This window comes from Microtus pennsylvanicus, chromosome 6, assembly GCF_037038515.1.
Source record: "Microtus pennsylvanicus isolate mMicPen1 chromosome 6, mMicPen1.hap1, whole genome shotgun sequence".
NCBI lineage: Eukaryota > Metazoa > Chordata > Mammalia > Rodentia > Cricetidae > Microtus > Microtus pennsylvanicus.
Window position 1 is genome coordinate 122191031 of NC_134584.1, and position 25756 is coordinate 122216786.

Sequence of the window (25756 nt, forward strand, 5' to 3'; positions counted from 1 at the left end):
TTTTGCCCAGCCGTCTTAGCTTTGTGAGGGCGCCTCCTGCAGAGGAGTCCTGCCAAGTGGCTTCTGGTGGGATATAGCAATGACCGGCTGCTGTCTGGGGCTTCTCTTCCTTTCCTTCCCTCCTCTATCCTCTCTCCTTCCTCTTCTCTCTCAGCTCTTCTCTCTCTGCTGTCCTTTTTCTCCTCATCTAGCTCGATCTTCCCCTATTCTCTCCCCCTCCCCAATCTTCCCCTTTTCATCTTAGATTACATACCCTAGGGAAGCCAGCCTGGCTACCAGAGGGATCCTGGAAGCAGACTTCTCCCACTGCATCTCAGGGTAACAGAGGCTGGACTTGGTACCTCAAGCCAAGGTTCTTCTTGCACAGGAACAAAAGAATAGTGTGTAGGGTTTATTTATTTAATTTATATTTTTCTGAGACAGGGTTTCTCTGTAGCTTTGGAGCCTGTCCTAGAACTTGCTCTGCAGACCAAGCTGGCCTTGAACTCACAGAGATCTATCATCCGCCTCTGCCTCCCGAGTGCTGGGATTAAAGGCATGGACCTCACTGGCAGGCTCACTGTTGGGTTTTGGCGCAATTTGTTTGGTGCAAGCAGTAGTTAAGTAATATGTATGTAGTTTTTTCTCTGTACAGTGGAGACTAAAATTTGAGTGAGTTCCTGCCGGCACATCCTTCAGAGGAGAAGGGCCAGACTCCATCAGTAACAAATGCAATTTTTGTTTTATTTTTTTCTTTATTTTGACGAGTTGTGGATTCCTATAATGGTCTCTACAATTGAATGAGGAGGGGGAGGAGGAGGAGGAGGAGGAGGAGGAGGAGGAGGAGGAGGAGGAGGAGGAGGAGGAGGAGGAGGAGGAGGAGGAGGAAGAGGAGGAGGAAGAGGAAGAAGAGGAGGAGGAAGCAGCTTACAGCTTCTTTGGTAAGAGCTGAGAGCGTCACTACCTGAGGGTGCAAGGGTAAGAATTTAGAATGCCGTTAGAAACGATACTGGTGTAGGTACATGGCAGTGGAAATATCATCTCTAGGGTGCCTGACCGCATCAGAATAGATAATTCTCTGGTTTTACATACCAGACATGAATTCCTTCCTACTGAGTGAGCCTTAAGTATAATTAAACGACAGCTGGGTTACCCAAAATACAAGTGTCACTACTGTACCCCTGGGGACATTTTCTGGTGCTGGTCCTTACTGCAGTTAGTAGACTTTATAGCTCGGGGGAACTATTGATGGCTTTTCTCCATTGGCACGCGCATGGCACCTTTGGACACTACAAGAGCTAGTCCTTAGGGAAGAGACTTCCAGGTCAGGCCCAGTTCAGTTCCTCCAAACCCAGTGACTTCAGCAGTAGGGTCTTACCTTCAAGTTCTGGGAGGCAGCCTAGAGCAACTGCGGTCGCCTGTATTATCTGGAGAGTCTTCGACTCCTCTGAGCAACAACACACGGGGAGGCTTCCCACACCTGGCACTGGGGCTTTTGTTAGTCTTGGCGTCTTGTGGGGAGCATTATAGGCTAAGGAAACATCATGACGCAGTGGGCAAAGAGATTGTACCAGTCAGAGAACAGGACATCTGCTGTGAGATAGTGTTGTCTACAACATTGTCACCTAGATAAGATATGCCCAGTGACAACACCAGTTGACAGGCCAGAGGATTGCGCCAATTTTCTCTAGGGACAAGATCCTAGATAGGTTATCCCATCCCAAGCAGTCAGCCCTAAACATATATACATACAAGCAGCATGAAATGGACTCATCAGGCTGTGTGTGTGTGTGTGTGTGTGTGTAACAATAATAATTAAGGAAAACCTGGCTGGTGGCACACTCCTTTAATCCCAACAGTCAGGAGGTAGGTGGATCTTTGTGAGTTTGAGGCCAGTCTAGTCTACAGAGTGAGTTCCAGAACAGCCAGGGCTATACAGTGAAACCCTGACTAGAAAAACAAAAAGTTAAATTAAAGAAGAGGTTATGGATTTGAGAGGGAGTGGGAGGACACAGGAGAAGTTGGAGGGTGAGAAGCAGGGAGGGATGTAAATACAGTATTCATGTATGAAATTCTCTCTTTTTCTCTGTTTTTTTCCTTTTCTTTGTTTTTGTTTTTTTGTTGGTTTTTGTTTGGTTGTTTGGTTTGGTTTTCCAAGACAGGGTTTACCCTGTGTAACAGACCTAGCTGTCCTGGAACTAGCTCTTGTAGACCAGGCTGAGCTCGAACTCACAGAGATCCATCTGCCTCTGCCTCCCGAGTGATGGGATTAAAAGCATGCACCACCACCGCCTGGCATTCTTTGTTTGTTTGTTTGTTTGTTTTTCAAGACAGCTTTCTCTGTGTAGATCTGGCTGTCCTAGAACTCACTCTGTAGATCAGACTGGCCTCAAACTTGGAGATCTGCCTGCCTCTGCCTCCAAAGTGCTGGGATTAAAAAAGTGTGCACCACCACTGCCCAGTTCATAGATGAAAGTCTCAAAAAAAATCAATAAAATAAATAGTACTACTGATACTTACCTAAAACACTGGGGGAAAAAAATCACATAAGAGGTTTGGAGAGATGGGTCAGTAGTTGAATGCATTGTAGTTCTTTTTTTTTTTTTTTTTTTTGGTTTTTCGAGACAGGGTTTCTCTGTGGCTTTGGAGCCTGTCCTGGAACTAGCTCTTGTAGACCAGGCTGGTCTCGAACTCACAGAGATCCGCCTGCCTCTGCCTCCCGAGTGCTGGGATTAAAGGCGTGCGCCACCACCGCCTGGCTGAGCATTGTAGTTCTTGCAGAGGACCTGGGTTCTGTTCTCAGCACCAACATGGCCATGGTTTGTACTAACTGCCTGCAACTTGGTCCATGATATATGGCATCCTCTCTTGGCCTCTCTTTGTACACACGTACAGGCTAAATACTCAAGTGCATAAAATAAACACATAAAACATTGTTTCCTGGGGCTGGAGAGATGGCTCAGAGGTTAAGAGCATTGCCTGCTCTTCCAAAGGTCCTGAGTTCAATTCCCAGCAACCACATGGTGACTCACAACCATCTGTAATGGGGTCTGGTGCCCTCTTCTGGCCTGCAGACATACACACAGACAGAATATTGTATACATAATAAATAAATATTTTAAAAAAACATTGTTTCCTATAGTTTGCAATTATATCTGAGTTAAAAAGAAAATAGTATTTATTTTATTTAATTTTTAAAATTTATTTTATGGGGCTGGAGAGGTGGCTCAGCAGTTAAGAGAACTGACTGTTCTTCCCGAGGACCCGAGTTCAATTCCCAGCACCCACATGGCAGTTCACAACTGTCTGAAGATCCAGTTCCAGGGGATCTGACACCTTCACACCAATGCACATAAAATAAAGTTAAATAAATAAACCATAGAAAAATTAAAAAAATAAAATAAAATTTATTTTATGTGTATCGGTGTTTTGCGTGCATGTGTGTCTGTGCGCTACATAGGAGAGCTCGAGAAGGCCAGAGAGAGCATGGGATACCCTGGGAGTGGAGTTACCAATGGCTGTGTGTCCTCTAGACAAGGTCTCCTGAGCCGTCTCTTCAGCCCCAATAGCACTTGCTTCTCTTGCAGAGGACCTGGGCTCAGTCCCCAGCACCCACATGGTGGCTCACAACTGTTTGTGACTCCAGTTCTAGGGCCTCCGAGGACACTAGACAAAATGGTGCACATACACAAGCCGGCAAACACTCACACATAAAATTATAAAATATTTTTAAAAAGAAAACCCTTAGGCATGGTGGTGCACACATTTAATTCCAGCATTTGGGAGGCCAAGGCTGCAAAGAGTCATAATACAAAACAAAATAAAAAGAGAACAAAATTTCCTTTACAAAAAAATCAACCAACTAAACAAAACCCCATCAACTAATGAAGCATTTTTACATTTAAGAACCTAGAGGGATAAATATAAAATGATAATGGTGTTTATGTCTGGGTGCTCAATTTAAAATGTTTTTTTTTTTGCTCTGTTATCAGTGTTTTAACATTTCAGCGCTGACATGTGTTATTTCCTGTATGGTAATAACAAAATATACTTGAAGGGAGATCTCATTTCCTGTGTCTGGCTAGCAGAAACACCCAAGGCAGCAGAAGCTAGGAACAGAAGGAATTCATTGCTACCTAGTGCTGGGAAGCAGGGCGTGCCTCATCCTCCTGGGCCTTTGGGCTGTTGACCTGGCGCTGAGGCAGGGGCACTGACCCAAGCTTCAAGTAGACTAGGGCTGCAAGAACACCAGCCTGTCACCCAGTTTCTGTCTGTTTCTCTATTAGAGCAGTCAGGGCCACCAGGAGCCAGCAAACATCAAGCTAGCTTCCAGGATGTTGATTAAAACCTTTGGTTTGGGATTTCAGCTCCCAAGCTGCTTGAGTCTTCTGAGCTCTCTCTCTCTCTGACTGGCCCTCTGTCACTGGTCCCAGAGCTGTGCTTTTGTGAGGGAAATGTTCAACCAGACTCAGGGTGAAGCACTGAGCCCCTCAGACAGGCAGGTGACTTTGGACCAGCTCCTGAACACACTGCTGTTTTTTTCAGGTCTATTTATTTATTTATTTTGTTTTTCGAGACAGGATTTTTCTATAGCTTTGGAGCCCATCCTGGAACTAGCTCTTATAGACCAGGCTAGCCTTGAACTCACAAAGATCAACCTGCCTCTGCCTCCTGAGTTCTGGGATTAAAGATGTGCACCACCACTACCTCGATAGTTAATTGTATTTTTAATTATATGTATGTAAAAAAAATCTGTGTCTCTGTGTGGGTATATGCATGTGAGTGATGGTGCCTGAGAAGGCCAGAGGCAGCAGACACCCGTGGATGGAGTAACAGGTGGATGAGCCACCTGACATGGGTGCTTGGAATTGAACTCAAGACGTGATGTCAAGGCAAGAAGTCTGGCTGGGGACTTCCCAAGGGCCAGCAACCCTCAGATCCTGCTGAAGAGAGAGGGCTGGGTATCTACTCGGAGTGTGGTTCTTTGCTTAGGTTTCTCATTCTTTTTTTTTTTAATATTTATTTATTATGTATACAACATTCTGTCTGTGTGTATTCCTGCAGGCCAGCAGAGGGCACCAGACTCCATTACAGATGGTTGTGAGCCATCATGTGGTTGCTGGGAATTGAACTCAGGAACTTTGGAAGAGCAGGCAATGCTCTTAACCTCTGAGCCATCTCTCCAGCCCTTGTTGTTTGTTTGTTTGTTTGTTTTTTTTGAGACAGGGTTTCTCTGTAGCTTTGGAGCCTGTCCTGGAGCTAACTCTTGTAGACCAGGTGCCTCAAACTCAGAGATCCGCCTGCCTCTGTCTCCCAAGTGCTGGGATTAAAAGCGTGTGCCACCACAGCCCGACGGGTTTCTCATTCTTTTTGCTCACGTTCCATGCTGAGAGGCCAAGAGGTCGAGGGTCTGACCCAGCATGGTGGGTGCCCAGGGAACCAGGCTCCTGGAGGACCATAGGTCCCTGTGAACAGAAAGTCACCATCACAACCCCGTAAACAATCGGTGGGCTAAGGGTGGAATCTCCCAATCCTGGAAGACAAAGGGCTGAGAGGCCCAGCGCCACCCAGGCTGGACTCAACAGGGGAGAGTCCTGCGTGGGGCCAGGTGGAGCAGGGTGACACAGAGCAGCTGGGGAGGCTGGAAGGGAGCAGATGAGTTTCCAGGCATCTTTTAGCAACAGCAGGAAGTGGAGATTAGATTCCAGAGTCCCATATGCTCAGCCCAGAAGAAGACCCTTGACTACTGGGATGGAGACGCCGCAAGTGCCAAGCTGGTGGAGGAGACATTGCCCCCCACCACATCTTGTCAGTTTCCCTCCTCGCTGAAGGCTACTGTTGCTTCCTCCCACACCGTCCTCCCACCACCCTGTACATCCCTGTCTTGGTATTGACACTCTTTGACCCCAGAATCTTCTGGAGTCCTGTTTGTTGATGCTTAACATGGCCCCACTCCGCTCCTACAGGCACCCATACCCTGCCCTGGACTCGAGATCTCCTGCCATCTTCACCGCTGTCTCTTGGTCTCCTTTACCCTCCTTCTCCCGTGACTGTTGGTCAGGTCTCTGCCCTATATTTAGGCAGAAATTGGCAAAGAGAATGAATGGGCTGGGAGGTGATTTCTGTCGTAGCCAACACCTCCTCTTCCGAGTGCCTTTCTCTCCGGAGGAGAGGGAGGGTACCAGAGGGAGAGCGGATGAATCTTCCTTTCCACCTGGGGGCGATTGTGGATGCACCAGGTAAGAGTGGCTGGGAGAGAACTGAGGGTCCCTCTTCGACCCTCAGTCATAGATTTTCTACTCTGGGCCTACAAATTCTGAGAGATAGGGACACCCTTCCTGCTGCCAGCTTGCACCTGGCAAACAGTGAGCTCCCACTAAGTTGCTCACTGATTCAGGTAACAATCCTCGGAGTGCGGAGCTTTGGTGCGACCCTGGGGTGGGTTGTGCCTCTCTCCGAGACTGTCTGGACCCAAACCCGATGCCTAGGTTTCAGCAGTGCGGAGCCTCCAGCCCCGAATGAACCCTATAGAGATACCACAATCCCAGAGCTAGCGTGTAACCCAGACCCCTATCTCTCAGCTCAGAGATCGAAACCCAGCTCCAAGGGGGCGGTTCTCCGGGTTGTCTGCTCTCTGCTTAGTCCCTGTGCTTTTCTCTTATGGCCCCACCCCGGCCCCGCCCCTTCGCGGTCCCCTCCATCCCTTCCCCGCTGCATCGCCGCCCTACAGCCCCAACGCAGTGGCGGCCGCCCGAGACACGTGTGCCCGTGCCCGGCGGGTGTGCGGGGGAGCGCGGCCACGCCTGGCCCGGCCACCATTTCTCCTGCGCCCACCGGTTCGAGTGCAGAGCCTGAAGCATGAGCGGGGACTCGGAGCGCACGGTGGCCCCGGGGGTGGTGCCTGCACCCTGCGCCTCGAAGGTGGAGCTGCGGCTGAGCTGCCGGCACCTGCTGGACCGGGACCCGTTGACCAAGTCCGACCCCAGCGTGGTGCTGCTGCAGCAGGCACAGGGCCAGTGGCTACAGGTAGGGCGCCTAGCGTCCTGGAGCTGGGCATCTGAAGATCTAAGTGTGAATTGGGATTTGGGGCGCTGGCAAGGGTGTTCCCAAACTGGGGCTACTAGGGCAAAAGAGGAGGTGTCCACCTGCTGTGAGAAGGGCGGGGCAACAAGGGAGCAGCAGCTGAAAGGGATCTTGGTGGAAAGTGCTCAGAAGTGCAGCAGAGGGGCTCAGGCTGGGACTCTAGAGCTAGAACGAAGTGCCCAGGCTAGACTAATGAACTCAGGAGGGAGTGCGGCTCAGAAACGGGGGCGGGGGGGGGCGGACAATGTCTTAGGCAGGTATAGGGGCTATTTAAGGTCACAGGGTCTCCCCTCTATTGGCTGCAATGCGCTTCTCACCCATGAAACAGAGGTACCTTAAGTAGGGTGGCCAGTGGTGTTAAGGCTGCTGGCTAGACCTCGCTGTTGAGTAGAATGGAGCTGGGCAGGGCTGGACAGCGACTCCATCTTTCAGATTCAAGTCGCCCAGCCCTGTCACCTGTCTCCTCACTGGTTAGGAGAAATTACAAATTATATGCCAGCGGCTATCCTTGTGGGCAGCAAGCCCCTCCCCACTCCTTAATGCCCCCTGCCGACTCAGATGTGAGTGCCTGCCATCAGCTTGGGGTTTTTCCACTGGACACCCATAAACCCAGGGTAGCCAGCATCTTCAGAGAAGGGTGCTTCCCCGAAGTCTCTAGCTTTCTTCAGCCCTCGGCTCTTAGTTCTGGGCCAGGGTCAGGGATTTTGCCCATGTTCTGTGCTGCACAAAACCCTTTCTCACCATCTCCCGTGGGGTACTGGCTTACCTCAGGAGTGAGAAACTAACAGGCACAAAAGACTTGAGCCTGTTCAAGTGCCCCCCAACATCAGCTCCGGGGCACCCCTTGGCTGCGGCTGTCATGTGTAGGAAGCAGGGGAGAAGAGCCAGGGAAGATGTTAGACAGACCCCGTGACTATTGTGGGGATAGCCAGGGAGCCTAGGGTGTGCAGAAGACCCGAGCAGTGCAGGGGGAGACATTCTGGGGTGGTACCTCACTTAACGCCCACTCTGCATGTTTACTCTGGCGTCTCAGGGTATTTTTTAGGCTCTGGGGCTGAGACATCTTGTGGTTCATTGACCTTGAAGATTAAGGGCCTGCCCCAAACCATGTGTTTAAATTCCTAGACGGTATTGGGGGGCTTCTGCTACTCCAGGCTATTTAAGGGCCATCTTGTGACCCAGGTCCTTCCGTAGCATTTTGTTGCTCCGTCTGCTTGCTGCCTGGTGCATGCATTTCCGGGAAGGGCCCAGGCAGACCCTTGTTTTGTATGCAGAAGCCTCCATGGTGAGGGGATTTGATAGTCTGTTAGCTGAAGTTTTCCATTGGTATATGTACTGGAGGAGGGCGCGGAACTCAGTGGGAGAGGCTGGTGAACCCAAGTCCCTCCAGCAGGGACATCTCTTTGCCACTCAGCTGAGTGCTGGGGAAAGGTCTCTGCATTGGGCTTGCCCTGCCCAGGGCTGGAATCTGATTCTGTCCCTGACATCTTGGTCCTTGGGCAGAACTCTGCTGGTCTCTGAGCCTCAGTTTTTTCCATCTGTAACGTGGGGATGGGCACGAGATGAGAGGATATGGAGAAATGGTAGGTTGTGACTGGCTGGGAAAAGGATGTTCCTTTATCCAAGGCATAGAAGTGCACTGGTCAACGGAGTGACCCTCTGGGCCTGCAGCCCTCTGTACACAGGTGGGAGATGGGCCCCATCGGTGGAAAACAGGCTTGGAACAGCGCAGATGAGTGGGAAGGGAGGTGGCGGGAACCCAGGTAGATCTGCGGGGAGGTCCCACCTGCGGGGTTGGCTCACAGGATGAGACTTGTTGCAGGTGGACAGAACCGAGGTGGTGAAGAGCAGCCTGCATCCCGTGTTCTCCAAGGTCTTCACTATTGACTACTACTTCGAGGAGGTGCAGAAGCTACGATTTGAGGTGTACGACACCCACGGGCCTAGTGGGCTGAGTTGCCAAGATGACGACTTCCTAGGTGGCATGGAGTGTACCTTGGGGCAAGTGAGTACCCAGTACCTTGGGAGGGAAGAGGTCAGGAGTAGCTTCTAGCGCAGCGGTGCCCTCTACTCAGGGATTCTGCAGGGATGAGCTTCTGGCCCTGCCCACCTCTGCTCCTCTTGAAAAGGACTTGTGTGTTTGAGACAGCCCAGGCTGACTTTGAAGTTGAGATCCTCCTGCCTCAGGCTCCTGGGTCCTGCTGTTACAGGAGTGCTCCAGCATGTCCTCTTTCTCTTACGAGTTGTGTTGTTTGTCTTAGACAGTCTCACTATGTAGTCCTGGCTCTCCACCTGGCTCTGTCTCCCGAGTGCTGGCATTAAAGGTGTGTGCTACCAATTTCGGCCCCTTACCAATTTTTAACAATTTATTTATTTTATGTGTATGGCTGTTTTGCGTATTGTTATGTCTGTGTACCATGTTCCTCCCGTGTCCTTGGAGATCAGGAGTGGGTGTCAGAGCCTCTGGAAGCAGAGTTGCAGACAGTTGTGAGCCTTTATGTGGGTGCTGGGAGCCAAATCTGGGTCCTCTGCAAGAGCAGCGAGTTTTCTCAACTGCTAAGCCATCTCTCCTAGAATTTTTGTCTGTTTATAAAGGAATGTGCATACATGGTGTGTGTGTGTGTGTGTGTGTGTGTGTGTGTGTGTGTGTGTGTGTGTAAACAGGATGTCACATAGCTCAGGTTGGGCTTGAACACCCTGTGTAGCCTAAGGTAACAATGAATTTATGATCCTCTTGTTTCCATTTCTCCAGCACTGAAATTATAAGCATGCAACTCCATACTAGTTTTAGTAATTTTGATCTGGGTTAAATGCTCCTATGTTTCCAGCAGGCCTGTTCTGGCATGTCTCCCTCCAGCCCCTGCCGAGCCCTATCATTGGGTCTTTGTACCCATTTCAGAGAAGTGTTCTCACAGAAATCAACAGTCATACAATTTTCCCTTAAAGATAGCTAGGGAGGAACGTCCCTCATTCGATAGAGTGTTTGCTATCGTGGGTTTTATGTCTCCAGTACCACAGAAAAAGAAGTAAAGGTGAGAGTCAGAAAGTTAAGATTGCTGGGCAGTGGTGGTGCGAAATTTTAATCCCAGCACCCAGGAGCCAGAAGCAGGTGGATCTCTGTGAGTTTAAAAGCAGCCTGGTCTACATAGTGAGTTCCAGCCAGGGCTACATAAAGAGATCCTGTCTCAAAGAAAAAAATTTAAGGTCATCTTCAGTTATATGGTTAATTTGAAACCAGCTTAGATTATATGAGACTGGAGAGAGAGAGCACCTGGGAAAATACCTCACTTGGTAAGAGCTCTTGTTGCACAAATCTGAGGACTTGAGTTCGAATCTCCAGCATTCGAGCTTGCTGACCACTGATCTAGCTCCAGGTTCAGTGAGAGACTCTGACTCAAGAGTGATGGACAGGACACCTGATGTCCTCCTCTGGCCTTGGCGCACACACATCTATTCCTTCCCATACATGGTAGTGTATGCCGGAGATTCTAATTTGGGGTGTTGAAGGTGGGAGGGTCCAGAGTTCATGGCCACCATCAGACAGGTCTCAGACAACACCAGTCTGAGCTACTGAGATGTTGTCTCAACACGGGAAGGAAGGGAGGGAGAGAGGGAGGGAGGGAGGAAGGAAGGAAGGAAGGAAGGAAGGAAGGAAGGAAGGAAGGAAGAGAGGTAGAAAAGGAGAGAGGGAGGGAGGAAGGAAGAGAGAAAGGAAGGGAGGGAAGGAAGGAAGGGAGGGAGGGAGGAAGGAAGAGAGAAAGGAAGGAAGGGAGGGAAGGAGGGAAGGAGGCAGGGAGAGAGGGAAGAAGGAAACCACAGCTGTAGTGGCTCCCACCTATAACCCCAGCCCCTCAGCAGGCTGAGGAAGGAGGATTACCACCAGTTCCACATGAGCCTGGGCAGCATAGAAAGATCCCATCTTAAAAATGTCTTCATCTCCCCCTCCCTCCCTGTCTCCCTTCCCTCTCTCCTTCCCTCCCTCTCTTCCTCCCTCCATCCTCATCCCTTCCCTCCCCAAACCACTCACCTCGCCCTACACTCACTTTTTTCTCTTCGTGCTGAGGCACCACTCAGTGGCAGTGTTTGCAAGAACTGTTTGAGGTTCTGGGTTCTAGTTCCCACAAGGCGGGCAAGGTCTCCATATTTTTCCCTGCAGCTGGGGTTAAGGGGAATAGTGCATGAGGCTATCCTGCCCAGGGGACTCCACTGGCAGCCCTGAGCCACTGTCCTTGCCTTTTCTCCTCTGTTGTCCACGTGACGAGCACTTTACTGCTGCAGTTACTGTGTGTATGCCCTGGGCCGTGTACCACAGGATGTCCTTCACGTTAAGGAATTGTTTGTAGACAGCACAGTGAGGCACCGAGATGGACAGTTTCATGTGACTGTCTACTGACTAGATGGCCATTTCCGTCACTCTGCAGGCTGCCTTTTTCTGCCAGTGCCCTGGCTGTTTCCTGTGTGTTAACCCCATGGGATGTTCTGGGTATCTGATTCTCCATCCCAACATCATGTGTGTGACTCATCCCTGCCACTGCCTGGTCAGGGCTCATTCTCTTTAGATCTTCTTGCCATCCCCCTTTACATAACAGAGGCTGAGATGAAGTGGGGGCACAATTCCTCCAGGTTCCTACGGAAGATGGCAGTCATAGATACCTCCAACACATGCACACATGCACCACAGTCTAGGTGGGATAGATAGATAGATAGATAGATAGATAGATATGCATGGCCACATGAGGCTGTATACATACAGATTCTGTACTTGAACTCATCTTTGTGCACTGAAGTCAGCTTGGCTACTTGTCAGGTACCACAGACTCTAGCTCTTTTTTTTTTTAAAGACTTATTTATTATGTATACAGTGTTCTGGATGCTGGATATATTGTACTCCAGAAGAGGACACCAGATCTCATGACAGATGGTTGTGAGCCACCATGTGGTTGCTGGGAATTGAACTCAGGACCTCTGGAAGAACAGTCAGTGCTCTTAACCGCTGAGCCATCTCTCCAGCCGGGACTCTAGCTCTTTTTACCATCCCCCCTTGGTCTCCACCAACCACTAGCAAATGTGAGGCAGGCAGCTCTGCTGGGGGTCAAGGTGGTAGCTACCCTGTAAACAGAACCATCCCGGCCTTCACACACAGAGAAACTGATTTCTCCAGGGACACATGAAGGGCTGTATTCAGACCAGAGCCTGCTGCCCAAGAGGGTTTCCTCAATCTTGCCTCTCAGGCTCTGTTCCCTGCTGGACAGGTGATATGCTGTGTGAAGGCATCATTCAGTTAGGGGTGCATGCTCCAGGGTGAGCTATCTAGCCAGTGGGTGTGACAGGAGAGGAGGGGAGGCCAAGCTGGGAGATGAATTCTCTAGGAACTGAGCATTGGGGCTCGCATCTGAATGGCCCCCTCTAAGCAGGCACCTGTGCAGAAAAGTCAAGTGTGCTCCTTCTGCCACCCCAGGGCCACTCTGACTTGTTTGGGACAGTCGGGATCCAGGGTGGGGCTCAGAGCTATTCAACCAGCCACTTATAAGAGTTCTCATTCCCAGATCAAAGAATAGAATCAGGCCAGCTGTATAGTGAGGTCCTGACTGAGGGTGGATGCCCTAATGAATCTGCTCTGGTGCCCTGCACATTTGCTAACTGCACGATGTGTGTACCCCACAGGCAGGTATAGGATGGCCCAGGAGATGGCACACAGATGCCCAGTAGAACTTTCTGGCATCAGCAGGAAGGCTGCTGGAACCCAGGGGATGGTGGGGATCCAGTGAGTGCAGAAGTAAGATCCTACGGGGGTTGAGGACCATCCTCTTCCTCCTTTATCCCTGTCGACTTCCTTGGTTTCCAGATTGTGGCCCAGAAGAAAATGACGCGCCCATTGCTGTTGAGATTCGGCAGAAATGCTGGCAAGTCCACTATTACGGTGAGAGCCAGAGCTGAGATCTTCCCTTCCCACAAGGCTTAGGGGAGGGGGTCTTGGGAGGTGAGGAGCGAGGCCGCTGAGGGAAGAGGATGAGACCGATGACCTGGAGCCCACGGATCCCATGTGACACCCTCAGGTGATAGCTGAGGACATCTCTGGGAACAATGGCTATGTGGAGCTCTCCTTCCAGGCCAGGAAACTGGATGACAAGGTGAGGCTAGGATCCACTGCATGTTGGGCTCTGAGCCCCCTGCAGACTGGCTTGTGGTGAGAACCTAGTTCCTGCTCAGCACGGGCCTCTTCTGATTGATGGCTGTGCGTGGGGCCGTTGGCAGGCTGCTGTCACCGTGTTCATTGCTAACTGTTACGTTTTACAACCGTCACTACCATCACCCTCACCCTCCCAGCCACAAACACATGCACTCTGCCGGATGGGCAGAAAGCCTCGCTCTGCATGGCAGCGTGGCACGTGATCACCGAGCTACCTCTGGCAGAGCGCATGTTTAATGATGGGGAGAGAGACCCAGGGAGGACAGTGAGGTCACTGTCGTGAACTGGGACTGAGTCTGCTTCATAGGTTCTTCTCCTGGGGGTGGGAACTGACCCTGAATAGGTGCCCGTCCCTTCTGAGAGATTTAAACCAGGACCAGCAAGGGTGGGTGGTGTGAACAAGTGTTTAGGCACCAGGCTGCAGGAGGGAAGGAGAGCGGGGTGGGGGCTGTGCGCACACACCTGGGGCCACGGTGGGCGCATCAGAAGTCAGCAGAGGCTGCAGATGGTGAGTTCTTATCTCTGTGGGCTCTCAGGGAACAGTAGCAACTTATTTTATGCCTGGGGAAATTGAGTCTGGAGTGGGGAGGGAATGAAACAATGAACTGCAAAGGATGAAGCCAGCATCCAGGCATAAGGGATGGAGCCATCCTCAAGCCTCAAAGCCGGCTAGCCCCCTTGCCAGCCCATCCTCTGCTCCAGGACCTCTTCAGCAAGTCGGACCCCTTCCTAGAGTTGTATCGGGTCAATGACGACGGGAGCGAGCAGCTGGTGTACAGGACGGAGGTGAGGTGCCCACTGCCTGATGACAGAGGGGCTTCCGGGGCCAATTGAAGTGACCTGAAAAGGGCCCAGCGTCCTCACCGGGGGTGGGGGGGGGGACTGAGGGTGATCACTTGACCGTGGCGTCTTTACATCTTACTCTCTTTCGATGGATGGAACAGCTGGGTGGAATTGGCTCTCTGTCCGCCCAAATTTAGCGTGGCAGCTTTGTTGTCCCCGGTCCTATTTTTAGGCGTACCTGCTTCCTCCTGCAGGGAAACAGGATTTTAGTTAGAGCGGGGAGAGAGTTTCCTTTTGAGACAAATTAATTTGAGTGAAGAGAATCTATTTAAGGAGAAAACAGCTGAGTGGCGGGAACGAGGCAGAAGCTATAAGGGTCAGGGGTGGAGGGAGTGGAGAGCGGGAAGGTCTGGGCTACACCCAATCCTGTTTGGAGCCTGAATTGAACCTAGCGATACCCATAGTTTCCATGGGGCCGGGTACATGCTGCCAGTCAAGCGCCCCTTCGCAGCTGTTTTAGGTCAGGACGCTGAGAACCCTGTACCCTGGCTAAAGGACCCCAGGGTTCCCTGGGCCCTAGCTCCCTTGGGGTTCCCACCCAAGTCAGTCTTTTCTGGTCCACAGGTAGTGAAGAATAACCTTAACCCAGTGTGGGAGCCCTTCAAGGTGTCCCTGAATTCACTCTGCAGCTGCGAGGAGACGCGGCCTCTGAAGGTGGGGATGCAGTAGCGGACAGGACCGGAAGTGGGGTCAGGGTTAGAGTGGGCGGGGAGTGGGAACGTAGCCATAGGGTTGGGACCACTGCTCCTGGGCAGGTATCCAATTCCTCCAGAGCCACGGAGGCCTGGGAGAGTTAGGACTTATAGGAAAAGGGGAGACCGAGGAGGGAATTGATAAATGACAGCCTGGCCAGGGCTGGAAGGGCCGCAGGTCCTCTGAGGAACAGTCCACTGAGAGGCCTGGGCTCCCCAGTGCCTGGTCTGGGACTATGACTCCCGAGGAAAGCACGACTTCATCGGCGACTTCACCACCACCTTCGCAGAGATGCAGAAGGCCTTTGAGGAGGAGCAGGTGAGTTGCTGGCCCGTCTCAGGCCACAGGTTCTGACTCGTTCTAGTGGGTCTCTGGGAGGCTAGTTATTCTACCCCACCCCAGAGAAGACATGATGGTGACAAAGAGCAGTGACACCCACCACGGGACCAGAACAGGGGCCTGCAAGCAAGTGACCGAGTGAGCAACTATGTCCATTTGTGTGTCAAGGTGGGAGGGGCACCCTTCCTGGGCCCTGCCTAGCCCTCTGTAGCTGGGTGGGTGTGGCGCGAGAGTTGCCTGGAGCTCCTTCTTGGACCCTGGGGTCCCCCAGAAAGACCTACAGGCTCAGAATATGGTAGACCACAGTGCCAAAGCTGCAGTGTGTGCAGGGTCTAACCTGGGCCCCTATCTCATCTGCATGGCTCCTCTGTTCCGTTATATGCTCCCCTGTGGGATGGGTATGTCCCCACAGAGGCCATTCCTGACCCCCATGGTCAGGGGCCTTGTGTGCACTTTGGAGATGGTCTTGTGGAGCGCCAGGTCTCCAGCAGCAGCACTGGGACTTCCGGGGGCTCCTGGCCCCTCCCCTCTGTGGGAGGGGCTCGGATACTGCTGCTCTGGGTGGGTTTCTGCCTGTCCCTATCCCTGTCCCAGGCCCAGTGGGACTGTGTGAATGCCAAGTACAAACAGAAGAAGCGCAATTACAAGAATTCTGGGGTGGTGGTCCTGGCAGACCTGAAGGTGAGCCTCGGCCCTTCCCTCAGTCCCTAGGGAGATGGGTTGGTGGGATTAGCTTCTCCATGTTGTCAGGTGGTTCTCAAAGGTAGAGCTCTGAGGTCCTGAAACGCCCAGGGCGGTTGAGGGAGGAGGAAGATGCTTCCACAGACCATAGTGCCTAGGGGAGAGATGCCAAGTAGGCTCCCTCCCCCAGTGACACAGGCCTGCTCTTCGGGGAGTCGGGTGGGGTGATGAATCATGGGTGGTTTTGCCAATGGCATTGCCTGGAAGCTCCACAGGGTCCACTCCTTCCTGGATTACATCATGGGTGGCTGCCAGATCCACTGCACGGTGAGTCTATGGGTCTTGTCTTCCATGCTGTGCCCAATCACTGGGGCAGGACCACTGCCCAGCCCCTGAACCCCAGCCCATGTACAGAGAGGGAAAATACAATTTGTGTCTTCATTTCCCTATGTCTTCCCCTTTATGATGACCAGGAAAAGGAGACAGGAGTTCAGGACCAGCCCTGGGCCACCTCCCACGACAGCATCCAGGGCTTACCTGTTACAAAATTATAGGGAGATAAACAAAAAACCTGGAAGGGGAAAACAGGAGTGAGCACTTGGCTAACAAGGACTGCAGAGTCCGGCTGGCTTAGCCTCGAGCAGGCTACAGATGGTAGCAGGCTGGACGGAAGGTCTAGGGGAGCCCATCACAGACTCTGCTGTGTTTATACACAGCTCCGCTGGGCTGCTGAACAGAGCCACATCCAAGGTGGCCTTGAGAATGGCCAGGTAGAAGGCCAGAGGGGACTAGGCCAAGACAGGACCATAGCAGTTGAGAAGAGTTTCCATGGGCCCTGTCCTTCCGAGGGGAGTTTAGGTCAGAGACTCTCCCAGAGGAGAGGGTCAATGCTATCCTGCTATTCCAAGAGTGAGACTTAGGGTTTTTAGGGTCTGGGTACCCCCCTCATCTCCTGGGGGCTAGTGAGTAACTCCAGTGAACAGTCAAGCTTGCAAAGAGCTGGGGAAGCTGAGGCGCTAGGCTCTTGACGTCAAGCTGCTCTTGGGTCCCCTTTGCCTGTCCAGGGGAGGAGGAAGTGCAGGTACGCAATGATATTCATCATCCTGGCCCTTGCAGGTAGCCATCGACTTCACAGCCTCCAACGGTGACCCAAGGAACAGCTGCTCCCTCCACCACATCAACCCTTACCAGCCCAACGAGTACCTGAGAGCCCTGGTGGCAGTGGGCGAGGTCTGCCAGGATTATGACAGGTGGGACCCCACCTACCTTTCCAGGCCAGGTTGGGCTTGGGGGCTTTTCCGAAGTGACATCATCTGTAATTAACACTTGATGTGCCAGAGAGGTCAGCTCGAGCGAGAGTGGGAACATCTTTTCAGTACATCAGTGGAGGCAGACAGTACACCTACCAGACAGCCATCTCAACCGAGCCTGGCAGGGGGTACCTTCAGGGGATGGGGGGGGGGGTGATGTGTTAGTCTCTAACATGGCCATACACCTCTTCACTGTGACACAAACCTGGAGATTGATTGGAGACCATTTTATAGAGCGGAAGACACACTCACGCAGGTTGGGGTGACTGGCTAGGCAGAGGCTAAGTGCCAACCCAGGCGGCCTGGACTCTGAGATCCTCATCATGACCCAGATCTCCACCCTGAGCTCCCTGTCCATGGAGCCCTCCCTCTCTGTGGGAGAGAGCAGAGTCCATGACCGTCACCATCTCAGGCCAGGAAGACTCCTAAGCGGGTTCTTCAGGCCTGGAGAGAAGAACCCGGGGTCAGTTCCCAGCCTTCTACTGTCAACTCTGCACTTCCCTGCCTGTACTCATGATGTCTTTGGGCTCAGTGCCTCAATGTCCCCTATGTGGTATGCCTATGTTCCCTGTTCCTGACCCAGCAAGGCCCAGGCCTCCTGGTCTCTGTCCAGTGTCAACTTTGACTCCCCTGTGAGGGCCAGGTTCCTGAAGTTACCAGCTTCATCTTCTTTCCCAGTGACAAACGATTTTCTGCTTTGGGATTTGGAGCTCGGATCCCTCCCAAGTATGAGGTAAGAGGGCCCTGGGCTGGGGCCCTACCCCTACTCCAAAGCATCTGCCTAGGCCTCTAGTGCCTCCACCTCCCCAGGCAGGGGTGTTCTGGGTACAAGAACCCTGGTTGCCACCATTCCCTTTTGGGATGGGGATGGAGAGAGAGGAGACTCTGGCCTGTGGACCAGTGAGATGACTGATGGAGCTATAGGCATGACCCATGCTCCTATCAGAAAGACCCAGTGATAGTTCAACTGCTTACGTATGAAAAGATGGTAGGAGAGGGGATTTATTGGTTAAGGTACCTTCAAATATGTCGTTACTGTTGGGTCCAGGTGCTAAAGTAATTGCCCCACATTAGTCTCTGTCTGTCTGTCTGTCTGCCTCCTTCTTGGCTTCCTCTCTCCATGGAGATCTTCTCACATGGGCCCCAAGAGCTACAAACCAACTTCTCCCAGTTAGTGGGAGTCAAGTGGATTCTGGGAAGGTCCTGGCTGACTCTTGTCCCCACCCAGGTGTCCCATGACTTTGCCATCAATTTCAACCCTGAGGACGATGAATGTGAAGGTAGGAGCTGGCGGCGGCGGCTTTGGCGGAGAGGTACATTGGGCCAGGCTCACTCTTCTCTCCCCCGCAGGAATCCAGGGCGTGGTCGAGGCCTACCAGAACTGCCTGCCTAAGGTCCAGCTCTACGGCCCCACCAACGTGGCACCCATCATCTCCAAGGTGGCCCGCATGGCTGCAGCTGAAGAACGCACAGGGGAGGCCTCTGTAGGTGACTGGGGACAGGGGCTGCGTGCATCCAGCTGTGGAACCCGCTAGCTGTGTGTGTAGTAGTGGCTAAGAGCCAGGGAAGCGGTTCTCTGGACACAGTCCAGTCCAGAGCCAGCCAGGCAGTATGGCGCAGGATGAGGGAAGAGCTCAGCTCCTCAGCTGTGGCTCTCTCAAAGCCCCAGGCAGTCAGCTTTTATTTTGGGCAGAGGACTGAATTAATCTCTTCAAAGTCAGCCCTCAACTGTCTGGCACCGACACTGGTTTACCTCAGTTTCCCCTGCCTCCTGTCCCTTTGCACAGGACCACGGGTCTGTTTTCTTTTAGGCATTCTCAGTATGTGTTTGTCGCATTTTACTTAGGATCACATTCTGCTCTTTGTAGCCCTCTGTGTATCCCTGAGACTCAGCTGGCTTGCTGCTTTCTTTTAATTTTTCATTTTGAAAAAGAAAGTCCTGTTTACAAGCGAGCAGACTGGCGCATGACTTCTGGTCCTCCACGGGCTCCTAGTGTTTACCAGTTTGTCCCTCTCTTCCTTCCGTTCTCCCTCCCCCTTGCCTGGTTCCTTTTATCCTCTCCTCCCTCCCAGCCGCTCCTGCCTCCATCCCTTCTGTGTGTGTATGTTCTAAGTGTCCTGAACCATTTGAGAGACTGAATCCTGATGTTACTTCCTCCTTAAATATCCACATTGCCCATGTCTGCAGGGTGGGCCCTGTGTATATCACGTGTGTGGCAGGGCAAAGAAGGCAGCCCCTCCTGCTATCTGATCCGTCTAGGTCTACATTCTCGTCTGTTCCTTACCTTCCCCAGGTGTGGTCTGACTTGGGATTTTGCTCAGTTTTGCTTGTTCCCTTCATCTTGACCTCCATCATGACCCTTCAGACGCCACCCTGAAGCCCCACACTCTAGTCATGAGCAGTCCTGCTGCCCGGCTGCATTCTGAGCGGGGGGAGGGTGTGGAGGCCACACCTAATCTTCGGGTGGGGACTGTTGCACACCCCAGGCAGGGGCACCCTCTCCATTTCAGGTCCAAGAAGGAGGGGCTCCCACTGGTATCATCCAGGGTTCTATTCAGGAGCTGTCCAGAGTGGATGTGGGGACCCTGGTCAGTATGTCTTCTGATCAGGGTTTCCCTTCTTTTACAATAACTTTTATGCTTTTTGCTTTCCTTGGAAACAACTTCTTTTAAAAGTTGAGGTCTCAAGCCAGCCGGTGGTGGCACACATCTTTAATTCCAGCACTCGGAAGGCAAAGGGGAGGGATGAGTTCGAGGCCAGCCTGGTCTACAGAGTGAGTTCCAGGACAGCCAAGGCTATACAGAGAAAACCTGTCTAGAAAAAACAAACCAAGCCAAAAACCAAACAACAAGAGAGCTGGGGTCTCATCATGTTTTCCAAATGTAAGGAAATTACAGAGTGAGGCTGGTGAGGTGCTTCATCCCCAGAATCCACCTGGAGGGGAGGGGCAAGCCAGAGCTGCCCCTGGCTGCCCTATGTGCATCACATATCGTGATAATCTAGTTTTTTTAATTTTAAAAAATAAGAAATCACAAAATGGCTCCTGTGGATCCATCCCTGCTCAACAAATGCCCCGTCTGTCTTTCCTGAGTTAATTCTTCTCATTCTTGAGTTAATTCCAGACTTGGCGAGAAGTCACACTAGCACAAAGGACTCTCTTGCACCCTTTCCCAGGGCCGCTTTGCGTCGCAGGTGCTCTGCTTCACTTTGCTCGTGTATTTTGTCATGATAAATTACACACAACTGAAAATGTGTGATTGTAACTATTTTAACTAGCCAATTAAGGTAGTGATTCTCAACCTGTGGGTCACAACCTCATTGGGGTGGAATGAGACTGTTGGAAAACAAGATATTTACATTAGGATTCTTTTTTTTTTTTTTTCAAGACAAGGTTTCTCTGAACTAGCTCTTGTAGAGACCAGGCTGGCCTCAAACTAATTGAGATCACCTGCCTCTGCCTCCCAAGTGCTGGGATTAAAGGCGTGCGTTGCTGCTGCTGCCCGGCTTATATTATGATTCTTTTTTTTTTTTTTTTTTTTGCTTTTTCGAGACAGGGTTTCTCTGTGGCTTTGGAGCCTGTCCTGGAACTAGCTCTGTAGACCAGGCTGGTCTCGAACTCACAGAGATCTGCCTGCCTCTACCTCCCGAGTGCTGGGATTAAAGGTGTGCGCCACCATCGCCCGGCTTATATTATGATTCTTAACAGAAGCAAAATTACATTTATGAAACAGCAACAAGATGTATATAGCTGGAGGTCACCATGAAGAATTGTAACAAAGGGTCGAGGTGTTAGGGAGACTGAGAAGCCCTGAGCTAAGATTTCTGAGGACATTCACACATTCTGCAAATACCCTGGTTTCAACATTTCTTAATATCACAGGGAGATTCTGTACCTGCTTGCTTAAGCACTGTCGTTTACTGAAAGGTGCTTTAAAAAGCTCAGTTCTATTCACGCATACATGTAGTGTGTGTATGTGTGTGCATGCGTGCACATATATGTCTGAGACAAAGTCTAGTTATTCAGTCTAGGCTGGCCTTAAACTTGCAATTCTGCCACCTCAACTCCCCAAGAGCTGCAATTACAGTCAGATTTAGTTTTCATTTGTTTCTTTGAGACAAATCTTGCTATGTAGCCCTGGCTAGCCCGAAACTTTCTATGGAGAGCAGGCTGGCTTCAGACTTGCAGCAATCCCCTTGGTGAATTCTTTCGGAGCAGATTGTAACTCTGATCCCCAGATATCAGCAAATGATAACCCCTTCCTATATGACTGAGATCGCCCTCTTACAACCACAGAATGAGTGTCCCCTTCAGAAAGTTCCTTTCTAGTAGGTGCTGGGGCGTCGAGTCCAGTCTTTGCACAGTAGGCAGAAACTTCATTGCCAGCCTAGGAAAGTTTAATTTGTTTTTAGTGGTACTTATTTTCTTTATTCATCTGTTTTTGAGACAGGCCCGCACTCTATAACCCAGGCTGGTCTGGAACTCACTACGTAGCCTAGGCTAGCCTTGAACTTGCGACAGGTTTCCTGCCTCAGCCTCTTGAGTGCTAGAATTACAAGTGTGGGCCAACACCACACATTGTATGTTTGTTTCTTTCTTTCCCTCTGTGTAGCTCTGGCTGTCCTGAAAGTCACTTTGTAAATCAGGCTGGCCTCGAACTCAGAGATCCACCTGCCTCACATAGTTTTTTTCTTTTATAGCTTCTGCTTTTTTAAACTTAAGAGTTTTGCCTAAATGCAAGTCTTTGCACCAAGTGTGTGCCTGGTGCACAGAGGTCAGAGGGCATTAGATCCTCTGAAACTGGATTTATAGATGGTTGTGAACCTCTATGCAAATGTTGAGAATGAGCCCATGTCTTCTGGAAGAGCAGCCTGTGCTCTTACTGATGAATCATCTCTCTAATCCTACTTGTCTAGGTTTTTAAACATTTTTGTAATGTTTTTTATATGTATGAATGTTTTGTCTGCATGTATGTCTGTGCACCACATGCCCACAGAGGCTAGAAGAAGGATGTAGGATCCGCTGGAACTGGAGTTATAGATGGTTGTGAGTCCCTGCGTGGGTGCTGAGTATCAAATCCTGGTTCTCTATATGAGTAGTCAGTGCTCTTAACCGTGAAGTCGTCTCTCCAGTTCTGTTATCCAAGTTTTTAAGAAAATGATCATGGTGTTTGTTGGTTGGTTGGTTGGTATTTTGAGACAGGGTTTCTCTGGATAGCCCTGGCTGTTGTTTGTTTTTTTAAGACAGGGTCTCTATATGTATCAGAGATGCCTGCCCTGCTTCCCTAGTGCTGGGATTAGAGGCATGCACCATTACACCTAGCTGGGTTTGTATTCTTAACCAAAAGGATGGACTTCTATTTGAAACAAGTCCCGCTCTTGTCCTTCTTGAAGCATGGGCTGGTCATCCTGGTGTCAGGGTGTTGGCTCCCTCTCTATTCAGGAGTCCTTCTCTGGTGTGAGACTGGGCTCAGGCCCTGCTTTGGTGGCCTTGTCTGTAAAGTGGATCCTGCAGCGCCCCTCCTGGAGTCACTGGCCATTCGGCAATGAGGGCTGGAGCCTGAACTTCACTCTGCATAGGGCTGATCAGAATTTACCTGTAGTGTGCTTCAGCAGAAATAGTCTTAGAAAACCCTGGGCACTGAAGGGGCTCCTCTTAGTGTGGGCTGGAACTGGCTGTGTGGCTCGGAGAAGACCCAGAGACCAGCACCCCGCTTCTCCCCTTTGCCCTCAGCAATACTACATACTGCTGATCCTCACGGACGGTGTGGTAACTGACATGTCAGACACGCGAGAGGCCATTGTCCGCGCCTCCCACCTGCCCATGTCCGTCATCATCGTTGGGGTGGGCAACGCAGACTTCACTGATATGCAGATCCTAGACGGGGATGATGGAGTCCTGCGCTCCCCACGCGGTGAGCCTGCACTCCGCGACATCGTTCAGTTTGTGCCCTTCCGTGAGCTCAAGAACGTAAGTGGCTGGAAGGGGGCCGGCACTGAGGGCTGGGTCCTGGGGGTGGTACCCGCTGTTCCATGCATGCGTGACTTCCTGCTCAGGTCACGGCCCCACCCTGGCTGTGTCCAGCCAAAGAGCAGCCCCTTGGGATGGCTTCCTAGTCAGTCTTTTTCTCCACCTTGATTAGTGCCTGAGCAGTGAGCTTCTGACCCCAAAATCTATGACACAGAGAGAGTAGTAGGGGTTCCGTGGACCTGACACACAGCTCCCCACGCCCACTCCACAGTAAAAACATCACATGGGTCTCTCATACATGCACATTGCAAGTTTCCATGAGGGTTGATACCTGGCCCCAATTCACTTGTGCCACTTCCTGTTGTGCTGGGAGAAATGAATGGATGGGGGTCCAGCACAGACGTCCTAGGTACTTGTGGGCACCATCAGGTGTTGCTAGAATACTCTAGGGGCTTGGTGGTAGCATTTTTCAGTCTGTGTCTTTAGTAGAATCTCAACTAACTTCCAAGTCACATGTCCCTTAAGTAGATTTGAGTCCTGGGTCTGTGACCCAGAAAGGGGGAGATGAGGATATAGAAGGCCCTCAGAGGTAACCATACTGTCTCTGAACCCAGGCGTCCCCTGCGGCACTGGCCAAGTGTGTGTTGGCCGAGGTGCCCAAGCAGGTGGTTGAGTACTACAGCCACAAGGAACTGCCTCCACGCAGCCTTGGTGTCCAAACTGGAGGGGCCGGTCCCAGCTCAGCACCATGAGGGTGCCAGGCAAGGGGGCCCTGAGCAACATGTCCATCCGCAGCACCTCCTGAGCGCCCAGAGACCCCTCAGAAACTTCCTGTCTAGCCCAGGCCCCAGCCCTCTACTCCTGTGTTCTGCTGATCTGGTTGGTGGCCTACTCCCCAAGATGAAGAAATCCTCATGGAGTAACAGAAATCAGCAGCTCCCCCGTGCTCGCGCCTCCCTGCACCCAACAGGCATGGAGCAGGGTTTGCTGAGAGAACTGGAGGGGCCCTGATGGCCCAGCTATGGAGGGCATCCCCAGGCGAAGGGGTGGTGGAAATGGAGATTGATCCTGTGGGGAGGAGAGGCAGCACCCCAACCCTTGAGGACGCCTAGGCCTGGGCACTTTGTCCCCATAGATTTCTCTGTCCTGTGTGGTGCCACCCCCACCTGTGCGCATACCTGAGAGCCCAGGAGCCTACGGGGTCTACAGGAGGTGGCTTTGGGCGTAATAAAGTATCCCCTCATCCTCACCTCCTTGTGCCTTTCTTCAGGGGATCTGGTGGGACTGTCCCTGACAGTAAGGATTGTGGGTCTCTCCGTCAGTGTCTCCTGATGTGTTGGGAGGGAAGAGCAGCCCTGAGTGACTTTGGCTGGCACTCAGGATTCTCCATGTGCCACGAGCTGCTGGCTGAGGGCAGCATCCACCTGTCTGAGTGGGGGTGGATTTCTAATTGAGATTTCCTCTCAATTATCCTGTCTGAGAAAAACAAATTGTCCCAATCCTGAATCAGACCCACCCACCTATCAATCTCCCTATCCACTCTGGGGTTATTTTTAGCTACTGATTCATCTCCCGTTAAGCCCAGATAATAGGCATCACCATGGTAACCTGGCTACGATTCTGAAAGGGCCAGTGGATTGTGGTCTCTTTGGGGACAGAAAGGACACCAGACAAATATATTATCCGTGGGTATATGGGAAAGTAGAGCCCCAGCAGGGTGGGGAGACTGTGGGTCCAGGGTGTTACCCCTGGTCTGACCCAGTCCCCACAGTGCAAGCGCCTGACAGTTCTAGAAATCTTGCCCAGAGTTCTTTGGTGAAGCCAAGGGGCCTGGAATCCTAGCAGCAGGTGGCAGAGAATGTGGGAGGGTGTTATGCATGTGGGAGAGTCAGCGTAGCGGGCTGTGGATGGCTGCTGGCCTGAGAGGTGAGGCAGGGAAAGTCCTTCTGAGCGTCGGCCTTTCTAGAGAAGTATCAATTCTCAGGTCACAAAGCAAGGAGGAGGTGAGTGTCCTTCAACACTGGAGGAACTTGAGAGAGGGTGCCAGGCTCTCACTCCGCAAAAAAAAACAAGACTCAGACGGGTGGAGGGACTTGCTTTGCAAAGTTCCTGTTTACACGCCTTTTACTACATGAAAAGTATGTGCCGTATGATTTTTGTAATTCCAAGGCGCTTGCATGAAACGAACCCCTGAGAAGGCAGCCAGAATGTGTTCCCAGATGTTCAGAATCTCCCTACTTAAACTGGAGCCTGGTCTTGAGCATCCAGCCTGGGAATGACTCTAGGGCCTTGGGTGACATTTCCAAATCGGCCAAACTGGGAGTCCTCGAGTGGCCAAGAGCCCCACAGCCCGCCCCACTGGGCCCTGCCCTGGAGATGGACTCCGGCATGCTGTGGGACCAGCCGCTCCTCTGCAGGCTTGGAGGTGTCTGCTTGTCAAGTTGACTAGCTCTAGCTTTAACACCTGTGGACTTTTAACAGCGTCTGACCGGATGCCTCTCCATCTGAGGTGGTCCTGATCCTTGCTCTTTGTTTACCATAGATGAGCAAGGCTTCTTAACAGGGCTTTGAGCTGGGCGGTGGTGGCGCACGCCTTTAATCCCAGCACTTGGGAGGCAGAGGCAGGCGGATCTCTGTGAGTTCGAGGCCAGCCTGGTCTAGAAGAGCTA

The 25756-nt window shown here is 51.7% G+C and overlaps 1 protein-coding gene across 1 annotated transcript; it reads left to right on the forward strand.

Moving 5' to 3' along the window:
* Positions 1 to 6697: 6697 nt before the first annotated feature.
* Positions 6698 to 24335, forward strand: Cpne7 (copine 7). The gene is made up of 15 exons (XM_075977572.1): positions 6698 to 7005; positions 8885 to 9067; positions 12908 to 12982; positions 13119 to 13193; positions 13955 to 14038; positions 14660 to 14749; positions 15008 to 15106; positions 15722 to 15808; positions 16076 to 16135; positions 16925 to 17058; positions 17797 to 17851; positions 18347 to 18398; positions 18469 to 18602; positions 22851 to 23087; positions 23702 to 24335. The coding sequence occupies exons 1-15, from the start codon at positions 6838 to 6840 to the stop codon at positions 23837 to 23839; spliced, it is 1671 nt and encodes a 556-aa protein (XP_075833687.1). The 5' UTR covers positions 6698 to 6837; the 3' UTR covers positions 23840 to 24335.
* Positions 24336 to 25756: the final 1421 nt, after the last annotated feature.